This window comes from Apodemus sylvaticus, chromosome 16, assembly GCF_947179515.1.
Source record: "Apodemus sylvaticus chromosome 16, mApoSyl1.1, whole genome shotgun sequence".
Taxonomy (NCBI): domain Eukaryota; kingdom Metazoa; phylum Chordata; class Mammalia; order Rodentia; family Muridae; genus Apodemus; species Apodemus sylvaticus.
Window position 1 is genome coordinate 86,080,910 of NC_067487.1, and position 14,708 is coordinate 86,095,617.

The following is a 14,708-nucleotide window of genomic DNA, read 5'->3' on the forward strand; positions in this document are numbered from 1 at the left end:
GGTGAGAGGAAGAGGATTGCTCTGGCTGGGGTGACGGTCTGTCAAGTACAAGGCCATATCTGGCTGGCGTGACAGTCTGTTAAATATGGGGCCATATCTGGCTAGGGTGAGAGTCTGTTAAATATGGGGCCATATCTTCACACAGGAGATGGCACATGGGTGTGACTTCCAAAGTACAGTAAAGCCTGTTGACCACCTTGTATGTCAGGAGCCATAATGGGACAAGTTAATATCCTAGCAGATGATCATCCTGAAATGCCTGCTTCAGATTATTATATAATCTGCAACAGGTGAGCCCTCATTAAGCAAGGCTGTGAGGGAGTAATTTTAGGAAAGATTCCTGCTATTAATATGCATTTCCTGTTGTTGTTATTAAACATATATAATAATTAATAAGTAATAGCACACCCCTTTGGAGCAGAACTCTGCAGATCCACGAAGATGTACTGCCTTATAGTGATGCTATGTAGACAAATAGATGACTTAAGTTTTAATGATGATCCTATAAGAATTCCTAAAATTCTATCTATGATTATTAAGCTCTTTTATAGTAGGACTGCGACTAGGTCCTTTTCTGATAGTCAAAACTGCACTGAGGACTCTGCCAGTCTCCCAAGTGTCACCAGTTAATTGCTCTTAGATGGCAACCAGACTTCCTGCTACTCAGAGCACATTCGAAGAGATTCTAAAACAATTAACCAAAGGTCATAAAAAGGGAACTAGGATTTATTATAGGAGCTAGGACAGATGATAAAATATTGACTGGGTTTATCTATACAAAACTTCACTAATAGATTAGTTATGGTTTTAAACTTGCAATGAACTTGTGAAAGACAAGTGATTAATGTTTACCTAGATAATTACTCCTAATGGACATGGATATAAACATTCTCTGTTATAAACTTCTATTTCAATTTATGGTTTGATTTTTGTGTGAACTTGTGATGAACTTTGTAACATGTGATTATGTATTCTGAAAGATGTATGAGTACTGAAGACAAAGAGAGAAGCTCTTTTTTCACTCTCTTTCTCTCTCTCTTTCTCTCACCCTCTCTCTTTTTCTTTTTCCCTCTCTCACTTTTTATCTTTCCCCACCTAGAAGAATTTTTCCCTTTCCCCACTAAGGATTTTTCCACTTTTCCCCTTAGATAGCTTTCAAAAGAAACTCTTTATAACTTAGTAATAAACTCATTAACCACTTCTTAAAGTGTCCCATTTTTCTCCCTGTGACTTCTGACTAGCAGGCTGAAAGTTAGAGCTCAGCAGTTCCTGCTGAGATAGAACAAAGACCACATTGCTTAATCCTCCACTGTTAGGCTGCAGGTGTTAATCACCTAAGCCAGCAGTCTTTTACCCTCAGAAAGAGCAAGAAAGTTTCTAGGACATTTTAGAAGTTAGCGTCAGCATTTCAGTACAGCTAGAGAGCTAGAAAGCCCTAAGACCCTCAGTCTTCAAGGCCATCATTAGAGTCCTGCTCCTGCCTCCACCACCTACCTTCCCTGGGGCTTGCTCTGGGCCTTTAGCACATAAGTCCTTGAGTGAGGCGAACCAAGGGTCCCCTGGTTTTGTGAAGTCTGCCTTGACTGGGAGATGTCATCACTTTTTCTGGGGTCAGTTGGAGGCTCCTACTTTTCCCCTTCTGTGGCATTCTCCAGTTCTACTGTGACCATCATTCCGATGAGGCTGATCAAGATTGAATCTCTCCTGAAGAGGCAGCAAAAGAACCTGGCCAGGGCTTTACACACTGCTGCACTACACACTGTCCCTTTAGATGTCAGAGATGGCCCCCACTCTGGCTACAGGTTTCAGCAGAGTCTTTTGCTTCTGCTTCCCCAGGAATTGCTGGCCCCCAGTATGGATCCTGACAACTGTAGTCTTTAGCCAAGGTGAAAGAGCCAAGCACAGGAGGCCACCAGGGATCAGGATGAATGGAAGCAATGACCAGACCCTAAACAACTCTGGTTAGCTAATGGTGGCATTATAGTGAAGTCATTTTCAATAAAAAGCAAATTAAAAGGCCATTGACTAGAGAGATAGCTCTGTGATTAAGAGTGCCTACAGAGGACCCAGTTTCAGTTACCAGCACCCTTGTCTGACAGCTAACAGCTGCCTGTATTTCCAGCTCTGGGGAGTCTGAACACCTCTGGTCTGCAAGAGAGATGCACTAACATGCATATAACCACACACAGAAACACATAACTACACACAATTCCAAGACATACATCTTTAAAAAAAAAAAAAAAAAGAACATTTGTTTATATGTGTGCATACGTGCATGTGTCAGTTCTCTCCTTATACCACATGGACCCCAGGGACTGAACTCAGATCAGGAAGCTGAGAGACAGGTGCCTTCACACACTGTACTGCCGCACCAGCCCACAAGTCCCAAGAATACTGTCCCTTTTTGTCTCAAGAACACAGCACAGAACACAAAAATCATTAATCATCTGCAGATACATCTTTATTAGGAATGAGCCCTTCTCAGTGGCAACCAGAGAAGGGATCTACAGTTCCATGATAATTAAATGTCATAGCAAGACATCAAAGCAAAATGTCAAAGTGTGAATGGAAGAAATTATTTAGGACAATGTTTTAGAAACAATTTCTTTCATAGACATTCTTGGAAGGAGAGTTCTGTAATTTTGTATTTCATATTTGATGTTGCTGGTACTCTAACTCAGATCAACACACAGCCAGCTGCTTGTAATTTTCTGGACAATTAATCACCTTTATGGACAGAGCTGAATGCTCCATCTGCTCTGCTGCCTATGTTAATATGGCTTCAGTGAGGACCAACTATGCTAAAGTTCTTCATTTGGTTTTTTTGAACAGCATCTTCATACATGTGTGGACGTCTGTGGGTTACGGGAGGATGAGGTTGAGAACGCTGGCTGGGGGCAGTGAGTGCAGAAGTGGGAAGGGTGCGTACATGAGGGAGAAAGGTTGTGTGTGACTCATAACAAATTCACAATATCCATCGATTCAATAATCCTTTAGAAAGTCGACTTCTGCAAAATGACTTCAGCTGATGATCAGTAGCAGAAAACCAGCAACAGATTCATTGGAGATTTAGATCAACTGGATTGGGAAACATGGGCTTAGAGGTAGAGACATGTTGGCACATTGAAAATCCCAGTCACCAGGAATACTGACATCCTCTGTGATGTGCATCAACTCCCAGGGGCACTGGCCATCAGCATGGCTGGATGACTGTGTCAGAACAGGCTCTGCCTGGCAAGAAAGAGAGAACGAACTAGATTTTGCAGCAAAAATTAGCTAAATCTCTTTTTCTAGCACCAGAACTCTCTCTCTCTAGTCATTTGGATGCATTTGTCACAGGTAGCCTTGGGTAGGTAGGAGCTGCTAGGTAAACAAGGACAATGTGGATAGTACCGGAACACCGAGAAGAATGAGGCTAGGTGTCCTTCTGCTGGGAAGATGCTCGCTCACACCGTGGGGAGTGGGAGCTGGAGAAATGGCATTTTGTTTTCTGTTTCATTCTGTATCTCAGCATGAACTGCTAAACATGGTCTAGAATAGAAGCTATTGGGTACCCCTAACTGTATTTAGTGATTTAGAACTCAGCAATAGCCCACAAGTTAACAATAGACACAGTGCTCACCAACTGTGATGTTGAAAACAGAGATCCAAAGCTGGACATTAACTATTTGAGGTCTGGAGACTCAACTGTATATTTTTAGTCCTGTGTCTATACTGAGTAACAAATAACTTATATGAGTCACCAGAAAGATACATTGTTGATCTATGAGCCATGCAGCCTCTCAAAGAACTTTTATGTTAAACAATCATTACTTTCTTTTTTGATAAAAGAAAACACTTTCTGTTACCAGTGCTTGGAAGCTTGCTAGCTCTATGGGATAAGGGCAGAGAAGTTACTCATCAGACCTCAAGGCATCCTGCTGTTACTGTAGAGTTGAAGGTCCGTTAAGAGAAAGCTTGTGTCTTCTAACAGAAAAGTGGAGTCTCTCTCTTAGTGGAAACATGCCATTGTCTTCTGGCTTAAGAATTGGGCCCACCAATCACCTAGCCAAGGACCACCCTTCAGGAAGGCAGACATACCTCAAGCCATGCTAAGGAGATAGGAATAATCTTCCTTTAATGAGGTGTCCTTTTCCTACCCTACTCCTGATGCAGTACAGACACGCAACTCCATAGGTCTGCCTGGATTTCTGAATTACTCAGAAAAGCTCAGCTTTTCTGTTTCTTCTATCCGCTCTAAGCATGTTTTTCTCATATTCAGGCTGACTCCTCCAACTTTCCCCTTCCTGACTTTCATGTTGGCTGTTGGCTTAGCTTAAAGTACATGACTTTTTTTTTTTTCTTCTATGTCCCTATTCCTCTTCTAGGCAATTGTCAAGATTTACAACAGGCCTGCCCTGAAGCCTTTCTTTTGAATTCTTCCTTTTATTTGTAAGGCTATGAACCCTGAGGAGATCCCCAATTCTCTCCACATCACTGGCTCCTTGTAGTCTTCCTTTCTGTTTATCCCTTGGAACTGCCTTCCATGCTTCCCAAATCTCCATCCTCAACTAGCTAGGTTTGTGGCACAGCCCCTGTGGTGAGAGATCCTCTCCTGCTCTCCGGAGGCAATGCCCAACACCTCCCTCGCCTTCGCCCCCCCATCCCCCACCCCACCCCACCCCCGCTCTGGCACATCCCATCACAGAAATGTACTTGCTTTTGGATTTATTTACTTGTTTGTGGTATGTCTACTTCTGTGGACTATAAACACCATGTTATCTTTTTCTGCATTTATGTCTAGTGCTATGTGTAGTGCAGTACAGAAAGGTCCACTGAACGGATTTTTTTCATTGGTACAGTTCATCCCTCTGTAAAATGTAAAATTCGTTAATAAGTGTCATCTCAGTTCACCCCAACCCAGAATGTCCACCTACAGCATAACGGAGAATGGCAGTAGAAAGTCGTTGTCCCTCAGTGGCCCAGCCTCACCTGCCACCCCTTTCATAACTGCAGAGCTCCGATCTGCTTCAGCCGGGCCATCAGCTCCCCACTCTGTAGCATGGAGATCAGATCACTGCACCCACCTATGCAGTCTTTACCTATGAAGACCCGAGGAACCTGCAGGGACAGACAAGTCAGGATGGTTAGGGAGCCTGGTGACTAGTATTGTCCTTGTGGCCAGTAGTGTCCCCCATGCTAAGCTTTACAAATTGCTTTACAGTATTCTGAAGACTTATTTTTAAGAACAATGGTCTAAGAGTGGAAATAGTCATTTAAAAAATGTTATTGAGTGGCAGGAGTGATGGCTCAGTTGTTAAGAGCACTGAGTTCTTCCAGAGGTTCTAAATTCAATCCCCGTCAAACACAGGGTGGTTCACAACCATCTGCAGTGGGATCCAACGTTCTCTTCAGGTTTGTCTGAAGACATCTATAGAGTATTTATGTACATAAACTAAATACATCATTTTTTTTTTAAAAAAAAATGTTGTTAGAGCTGGGTTGCAGCTCAGGGACTACTGAGTATGTGTTAAATCCTCAGCCCCAAGTAGAAAAAGGGCAAAAAAACAAATGTTTTTCAGATTGAGTGAGCTTACAATTTTTTTCAAACACACATCAGGAGCAAATTCTTATTGGTGTACTGAGAGCACCAGGCCGCACTTCAGTTCCCTGCAGTTGGAGCCAGGCCTGAGACCTTATGCTTAACATATGCAATCAGGAGCGTACTTCCTTTTCAGTGCAGCTAGAAGGGAGGTCCAGGCGTATTAAACATTGAATCATCCTGATATTAAAATACAGGTTAGCTGTTCTCAACTAGAAGACAGTATTATGATCTTTTGAGTCTCCTTTAATCCCTTGCCCTTGGTAAAATACTTAATGTTGTAGCTCTGGATCCAAGCATATCGATCTGTTCTGGCTTCCTGGCCACACTGATGTGGTCACCGAAAGGCCAATGGATCAATGAAGGGGGCTTAAGAAGAGAGAATGGGGGCTTAAGGGAGTGTGGCACGGCGGTGTGGGGGAAGGGGGTACCCAGGCGGGCCCATGTCCAAGCACCTCTTCCCCCTGAGGGACCACACACACACAGACATGGTCTAGAATAGAGTTTATTCAGGGTAGAGGTTGAGAGTTAGTGGTAGAGAAAGGCAGAGAGAGAGAGAGAGAAAGAGAGGAGAGTAGAGAAGTGGAGGGTGGCCATGACCACGTGGAGGAGGGGGAGGGGAGGAGAGCCCAAGGGGCAGAGAGGTGAGAATAGGATGAGAGAGCACGGAGAGAGAGGGAGAGGAGGGGCAAGTAGCCCCTTTTATAGTGGGCCAGGTCTATGGGGCGGGGCATACCTGGCTGTGGCCAGGTAAGCGTGCGGTGGAGCTTAGACAAAATACCAACAGTCACTGTACTTATAGAATGGGTTCCCCTCAGTCACTACCACTCTACAGAGCCCTGTTCAGACACTTGTCTGTCTGTCTTGTCACAGTTAAAGAGGACTTCAGACTCCCTAGGAAGGAGGAAGTGCCCTCACTGTGGCCAAGTAATTTCCAAACCAGAGCTGTCCCATAGAGGCTGAAAGGTCATGAAGGGCTCTGCTAAGGCCTGCGTGTGATCAGGAAGTGACAGGTCCTCTGACCCAGGGAGGGGAAGGGCAGACAGGGTGAGAATGGTTTTTAGAACACCCTACTTTCCTCAGAATGTATAGACCGTCTAAATGAGTTATTTAAAATATGGGAAGGATGAGAAAAGAGATTAAATTACTATGGATAAATTCTAGTAGCATTTTATCTAGAGAGAGAAGGGGTCCAGGGAGAATTGGACTTTAAAATATAGAAAGCTGATAACTAAGCCAACATCCTGTGCCACGATACAAATTAGTTAAGCTGCCTCCTTTGCCTGAGAATTAAAAAAAAACAAAAAACAAAAAACCCTTTTCAGGCAAGTTAGTCCGGTAAGCACCATCAATCCCAGGGGAGGGAGGCTACCAGGGGAGTGCAGGTGGCTGTGTGTGGCTGTGTCAGGGACTTTGTAAATGAAAGTAACACAGTATTGCTTCCATTAGCTACAAGGAAAAACAATGCAGAAGCATGAGGCAGAAATACCCACATTTCCAGGGACTGCTGGGTATTGTTTCTGAGGAAAGGAGGCCCCATGTTTGAAGGGCTTTTCAGTTTCTGTCTCCTCAGAAGTTTCTGTTCCTTTGTTCTTTGTCAGTTTTCCCAGTAACAGCACAGCCCTAATGGTTCTGTTGAAGGTAACGACTTGCTAAATAAAATTAATAAAATCCTTCTGTGATTTAAAGAAGGAAACCATGTATTTATCCCAGAATGTCTTCACTAGTCCACAGCCTCCCACCTCTCCATCTGTGTCTGTGGAAGTCAAAGGTTGAAACTGAATGTCTTTCTGGATCACTCTTTTTAAAAAAAAAACAAACTGAGACAGGGTGTCCTGCCTATCCTGTGCTAACATCAAAAGCAGGCTACCATTGTCCAAGCCAGGTTTTTCGTCTTTTGTTTTTGTTTTGTGTTTTAATGTGGGCTTGGGCTTTAATCTAAGCTGCTGCCCTCACACTTGTGAGATAAAATTATTTGATCCACTGAAGGTCTGAGCCAGTGGCAATAAAATGCCCTGAAAATGAAAGGTCATCTCCTAGGAGCTGGTTCCCCCTGACCGTGAGTCAGAATCCTGGAGGGTCTGCTTAAATAAGACAGACTTCTGTCAGACTCAGAAGAAATGAGCTAAAGCCTGACAATTTGAGTTTCTAAACATTTCTCAGGTGCTGGTCACCTTCAACCATTGGTCTCCACAGAACAACTCTTGATTTCTCCCAAGGTGACAGAGGACTGGGACATTCAACACCACACACACAGACAGCAACACACACAGACAGCACCCTCTCCCCCCGCCCCCCAAACCCCGGCCCAAAGCCCCGCCCCACCCCACCCTAAACAGGCCCTGAAATATTATCTGACTGTTCCCCAGGATGGAGATATTTGTACAAGTCTATCAAGAAGCTAGGTTGCCTGAAAGGCTGAAAGAACTTTGCTGTCCCATCCCTGCTACATCAGCAACGCTGACTTCAATCAGGCTAAGGAAGAGAAGGAAACACCTGTCACTCAAATCTCTGGCCCGCCCCTTTTCTGGGAGGAGGCCAAGTGAGTGGCAGGAGAGGAAGAACCCTCATTCTAAACCAATATTGGTAACACTGGTCTGAGCTCCTGGAGTGGTTTTCCCAGCATTCTCTGCACTGTAGGGTTTTCTTCCTGTGTGTGTGGAGGCCAAAGGCCAATGAGTGTCTTTCTTGATTACTTTTTTTTTTTTTAAACTGAAGCAGGTTCTCCTGCTCCTCCTGTGCTAGAATTACAAGCAGGCTGTCATCTGTGCACAACTTCCTCCTCTTCTGTTTATGCCTGTGAGGTAAACGCAGTATCCGCTGAATCATCTTTCCAGCACCAACATCGCCACTTCTGAGCACTGCTGGGTTTGGTTTGAGCCAATGGGCTCCTCAGCTGCAGCTACGCAAAGCCCCTTCAACAGTTTCCTCTTCTACGACAAACCTCTGACTGCACTTGGATTTGTGTGGCCCCAGAATGTCTCTCAGTTTAGTCCCTCCTGCAGTCTTGTTCCTGTGAAAGAAAATTCCTGGAAAGTAGCTTAATGTACAGAGGCAGAGGACCGGGTTAGAGCTTTGGTGACCATGAAGCCCGTGGACTGTGGCATTTTGAGGGACAACTCCACAATTTATCTTGGATGACATACTTTGCCCACTTCAGTGTCAGACTCAAGGAAAGGATAAATACCTTTGGAATGTACTATCAGCCTAACTGCCTCCAGTCAGCGGGAAGAGAGCTCCGGGCCACACGGACACCCGAGGCCAACGGCTCAGCTAGAACCTGCTTCTTTGATGTTCCTTTCCAAGTTTTTAAAAATTTCTTTCTCTGGATCTCTTTAATTGGGCCGCTTCTGTGTTGGAACATGGTTACGAAGTAACCCAGTGCGCCTTCTGGGCCGTGCTGTCTCACTTCGCTCTGGAGTAACTCATCTCATTTGAGGTGAGAGCAGTATTTGCAACAATGACTACAGTGACCAGAATAGCCCTTCCAAGGGTCAAATCAGGTCACTCCAAAGCTAAAAATCCAGCAGCCGCCTTGCTCCCTCAAAGCACAAGCTGGTTTATTAGAGAGGTTAGAGGCCTTTCTAAAGTATCTGCCAGGACTCCGCAGGTCTAACTCTTCTTATTCTAACCCACTGTGGGCCGGTCATGCCAGCCTTCTGATTGGTCCGTGACACACCAGTCACAGTCCACCACATGCTATCCCCTATTTTTGTCTCCTTTTTCTTCATCTTGGTGAAGTCCCGGTGGTTCCTCTTCAAACAGTAACCTGCCATCTCCACCCTCCCTCCCCTCCCCTCCCATAGTTAATTTTCTTCATAAACACATCACTGCTGCCTCCCAGATATACTATTCATCAAATTATATGTCTTCCCCCAAAGTGCATATTTTTTCAAAATATAGGAATTTTTCACGGCTGTATTTCTACTATGCAAAAATGTGCCTGGCACATTACAGATGCTGAAAAATATCTGTTGTTTCCAGAAAAGTCATCCTAGGAGTGTGAAGGAACAAATAAGCCATCTTAGATAAAATGGAGGCACTTTGCTACTAAACCGGTTGTTCTGAAGGAGGCATCCCAAGTTCTATGAGAAGCCCATCGGGAACGGCAGGGCTTTGGAGAAATAAACAGCTGAACGCACTGGAGGGAGCCGTAGGAGCCAGATGAGACCGAGGACTGCTTCTGCAACCAGGTCCTGCTCAGCTCCTACTGTATACCAGAGCCCATGGCGGTCACACAGGGCAATGGGAACAGACAATTACTCTCAGATTCTCATTCATAAAATGTACACACAAACTTATTCAGCACCAGGAAGCAGTGAGCTGGAAACATTTATGCTTCCCTCAAAAGGGATGCATTTAGATTTGGACTCAAGAGCCTGCTAGGGATGAGGAGTATGTATACAAGATCAGGGCCCTGGCTCGGTATACAGCATGATACTGGTATTTTCAGGCCTGCTTATCATGACAACTTACTGTATGATCTGATGGATTCTTGCCGTGGAGATCCTTGGTAACCCAGACTACAAGATTAGAGAGAGCACTTCAGAATCTGGTTCCACAGACACAGATGCAGCTCTCTAATACCTTCCCTCAGCAAAGGCTTTCTCTGTGCCTGGGCTGCTGGTGGAATGCCCACGTTCAACAACCATGTAAACAGTCGTGTGTGGCACAACACTGGGGGTGTGGTGTAGGGAGAGGTGGAGCCCAGGGCCTCACTGGCTACCCAGTCTAACCAAAATGGCAAGGTAGAGAGTGACTGAGAAACATCCTGAGATCAACCTCCAGCACATGTACACACGCATGTACACACACACATGTACATACACACACATGTACACGCACATACACACATACATGTACACACACATACACATACACACGCATGTACACACTCACATGTACACACACATATACACACACATGTACACACTCACATACACACACATGTATACACACACACATACACACATATACACACATAACATACCTTTTATAATTTTAAAGTTAAAAGGCCACTACAAAATAGTGTCACTTTGCAAATCAATGCAAACATTTGTTAAATGAAGAAATTTGGTTTTTTGTTTGTTGGTTGGTTGTTTTCGTTTTGTTTTTCTTTTCCCCAGAACCCGAGCTGCTAGGCTAAGGGTAGCATTTTTCTTAATCTGTTGTAACTGGGACCACCTACAAATCTTACACCACTTCTGCTGTTATGAGGCAATTAATGTGGAATTTGACCTGAGCATAGGATTGTCTGAAGTTTTCCCAGGCAATTCCACTGGCTAGCAAAGTTCGGGAACCACTCTTCAGTGGGGGTGGGGGGGGGAGCTGGAGCAGGGCCTGGAGGGGGGGGGGTCGTCTATTTGCTTCTCTTACTGCCCACTCTTTGCTGTGTCCTGGCCCCAAGACCTCATCCTTTAGCTGTAAAATACACACTTACACTTTTGGTTGGCATTACCATGCAGATTTTTACATGAAATAATTTCCAATGCTTTACACCAACGCCCCATTTAAGAAGAGACAACCATTTACGTTACACTAAAGCTCACGTAGGAAATGTGTGTCTTCCAACACTGCTCTAAAATGTGCTCCTGAAAAAGGCGTAAATGAGCAGGCTTGACTGCTCTCTCCGGAAAGGGGAGACTCCAAAACGACCACCCACGCCTCTCCCCTTAGCTATCAGACTGTACAAGCAAAGGGCTCAAACCCACCCCACCCCCGCCCCAAGCTCGGGCTGGGAAAAGGCTGAAGTCCTGGTGCCAGCCCGCGGAGAAACCCACCTCACTGGGGAGAGATTTCACAGTTCTGAGCCCTGGAAGGCAAGGGAGACTATGGCGAGCCTGGTGGTGGGGGAGGGGCGGGGGCGAGGCTTTCACCTGGGCCGAGCCTGCAGACCTCGGGTTTTCTATTTAAGAAGATGGGAGGAGATTCTAGTTAAGAAGGGAGAAGGCTGAGCTAGTAACTTATCAGTATCTTAACAGCTAGTGCTTATGCATGGGAGTGAGGACCTTAGTTTGATCCCCCAGAATCCACAGAAAAAAGTTGGGTGCAAATCACAATGCTGGGGAGACCTAGATAGGAGGGGCCCGGGGGCTTTTCAGATGCCAGGCACTCTAGCCCAGCATGTGAACTCCAGATTCAGGGAAGGATGGTGTCTCAGAAAATCAGACTGAGAGCGATTATATAAGTCACCCAACGTTAACACTGGGCTGCTGAGTAAACAAGGATTCACACACACACACACACACACACACACACACACACACACACACTTCATGGGCTTGGGCATGCATGGATATCTGTGTTTTTTCCGCTTCTCATTGAAGCCTCACTGAATAAGTTTCTTTCCTCTGCTTTTCAGTGTCACGTGTCTCTTTAATTGATAATGGAAGCAGGTGGCCAAGGTTCTAGGCTTTTGGGGGCTGCTAGATCCCTGGCTTTGTCCCTCAACACTCCAGTACCAGTAGGACAAGCTCACCTTCCAGCACCACAGTCTGTTAGGCTGGGCTGGGCATTCCACCAGCAGCCCAGGCACAGAGAAAGCTTTGCTGAGGGAAGGTGTTCTTAGAGAGCTGCATCTGTGTCTGTGGAACAGGATTCTGAAGTGCTCTCTCTAATCTTCTAGTCTGGGTCACTGAGGATCTCCAAGGCAAGAATCCTTCAGATCATACAGTAAATTATCATGATAAGCAGGCCTGAAAATATCCTATAATTAAGGCAGCAAAGGCAAAAATGGAATACAGGATTTACTTTTCTAATGGGTGGAGCTAGATAAAAATTAATAAACTAGGTGATAAAGTCTAGTGAAAAGAAAAGGAAGGGCCACGAAGTCCACTGAGAAACACGCTAACAGGGGGAAGCGAGTGCATAAGGCCCCTGGCCCCCATTCTATAACATAAAAGCTAGCGATCACACACAACCTTGAAGCTGCCTCCTGCCTTGCCAGATCAAAATAGCGCTTAAAACAAAGCCTTCAGATGCACACTCGACTGCCACCAGCCCAGCTGTCAGGCCCACCGACTGGCACCACACACCAGCGGTCTGCTTTCTGGTCCTCCCAGCCAGTCCTAAGGGCCACTCACTTGAGCAGTGTCTCCTTGGGTCCCTCCCCCACACCCTGCAAAGCCCTCTGGATGCTTTGAAGGACAGAGCCCTGGCAGCGGCATCCTAGAAAAGGCACAGCTGTCTGCATAGCTCCGGAAAGGAAACAGCAACCCTCCAGTGCTTGCTTAGCGTTTAAATACACTTACTGTTCTCGCTCCCGTGAGCTGTTGTAAATAATCTTGAATCGCATCGGTGTTGCTAGTGGCTGTGATGTCCACAAATTCTAGAAGACCTTGTTTGAAAGGCAGTTGACTGAGGACTTCTTGGGTCTTTCTGCAGTAGGGGCAGGTGGGCTTGATGAACACGACCACCTTCCCAGACTGGATCTTGCAATTCACAAACTCTTGAGCCATGCTGACAGGCTGCAGCTTCTCGTTGGGAGGAACGTTTGGTTGAAAGTACTGCTCTGGAGTAAAGCAGGGCGGGCGGGCAGAGGCTTAGCAAGCAGTTCTCATTTAATAAGGAACCTCCTTGGAGGAGGAGTTAGCAAGTAGGATGCTTCCGTTTTAAAGGGCCAGCCCCAAAGTCAGTTCGTTCTGGTATGAGTCACTCCCTACTAAGCCTATCATTGCACACTTACCGTTTAAGCTGTAATAGTGCAGGCCAGGCTGTCTTGTGTCTTCCCCAAGATCAGAACTAAGTCACCCTCTAGGGTAGCAGAGACAACACGGACCAGTTTCTGGGCAGGAGGCCCCAGGAACTCTTAGAACAAATTCTCCAAATTCTCTCTCTGTCTCTCTCTGTCTCTGTCTCTGTCTCTGTCTCTCTCTCTCTCTCTCTCTCTCTTGGAAACATGGTTGTTTTGAAATGGAAACATGGTTGTTTTGAAAAATGAAAACACAACTATTCAGGAAACTTTGGTTCTTCATAGGAAGTGAGGACTGCATAGTGACTGGGCTTTGTAGGTTGCATCAGCTTCCCTTGGCCTGTAAAGCGGGCGCTTGTGTGATTAGTGGACTTGGTTCTTGGCATGTAAAAATATGGTAAGTTGACAAAGTTTATCTGGACGTACTCTGTCTCTGAGGCCATGGGGTGCCATGCTCTGAGGCCATGGAGATTTGTGACTGAACTTTGCCACAGGACCTACCTGTGAAACTAAGCCTTTTAATAGGCCTTGCTTACTCCAAAAGCCTTAGGGTTGGTGACCTTTGATCAGTAGTTCAGTAAGAAACAAATTCTCCCATAACCCCTGACCTTAGATTCCAGACAGAATGAGGATCTTTTCCTGCCGGACTTGTTCTGACAGTGAGCTGAGGTGCTTCAGGCGGTGGTGCTGAGACAGATAAGCAAATCAAAGAGAAACCTGTCAGACTAAAGCACCTTTCCAAGCAAGCACAAAGTTCCTCACTAGAACCAGAGTATCTGATAGGAGGTCAGACTAGAGTCATGTCATGTTGACGGCTCTGGTGTATATTGTGACAGAAGAAAAGTAAATCGACTTCTGGAGGCTGCTTTCTTTGTCACTCTCACTGTTACCAACATCAAATGGCAAAATAGCAGTCAGATGGCCATGTCCAGGGTCACAGAAGGAGCTCCGAGCGAGCTGTCAACCATGAGGTGTGGCCGGCTGCACGGCAGAGGCGCTGAGGCGCTGCGCTACAGCTGCTGACCTGTCAGCCCTTACCTTCCCACACTTCTTCAGAAGAAGCTTGGGGTAAAGTCTGGATCCTGCTCATTTTCTTCATCTCAACCTTCTGATGCCAGCCTGTTCCAGGGGCCTGGTGAGGGCTCTTGCTGTTCCAATGACCCCGGGGAATCAGCACACGGCACAGGTGGTTCTTTTAGCGTCTTTCTGTCCTCCTCATCTGTCTGGTCTTTCCTTCCCTCCTTTTCCTAATAATCTGACTCTCTTCTCTCTGGAAAACCATGGTCTCTTCCAAGTCCACATTCTGCCCTGTCCTGATATTTGCCACTCCTGTTTTCCTCGACTCCTCGTTCATTGCAATCAGACCTCCTTATTCCTGCCTGTTAAAACGCCTCAGGGTTACTTAAGCATCCTAGAACCAGTGTGAATTTAGCATGT

General features: G+C 45.8%; 1 protein-coding gene across 2 annotated transcripts; it reads right to left on the bottom strand.

The window, feature by feature from the left end:
• Positions 1-2,439: 2,439 nt before the first annotated feature.
• On the bottom strand, positions 2,440-13,136 carry Glrx (glutaredoxin). 2 transcript variants are annotated; one of them, XR_007973717.1, is made up of 3 exons: positions 12,832-13,136; positions 4,917-5,100; positions 2,440-3,231 (listed from the first exon to the last, which is right to left on the bottom strand). XR_007973717.1 is itself a non-coding variant. In XM_052159776.1 (3 exons), exons 1-2 carry the CDS (start codon positions 13,036-13,038, stop codon positions 4,984-4,986), a joined length of 324 nt encoding a protein of 107 aa, XP_052015736.1. In that variant the 5' UTR covers positions 13,039-13,135; the 3' UTR covers positions 2,440-3,231; positions 4,972-4,983. The 2 variants fall into 2 exon arrangements, 1 of the variants encoding a protein (XP_052015736.1); XM_052159776.1 differs by having other exon boundaries at positions 4,972-5,100; positions 12,832-13,135.
• Positions 13,137-14,708: the final 1,572 nt, after the last annotated feature.

Coding starts and splice junctions, on each gene's coding strand:
- Glrx (XM_052159776.1), bottom strand. CDS start 13,038: ATGGCTCAAGAGTTTGTGAATTGCAAGATCCAGTCTGGGAAGGTGGTC. Junction 5,101..12,831: donor AGCTCACGGGAGCGAGAACA/GTAAGTGTATTT, acceptor CTGTCCCTGCAG/GTTCCTCGGGTCTTCATAGG.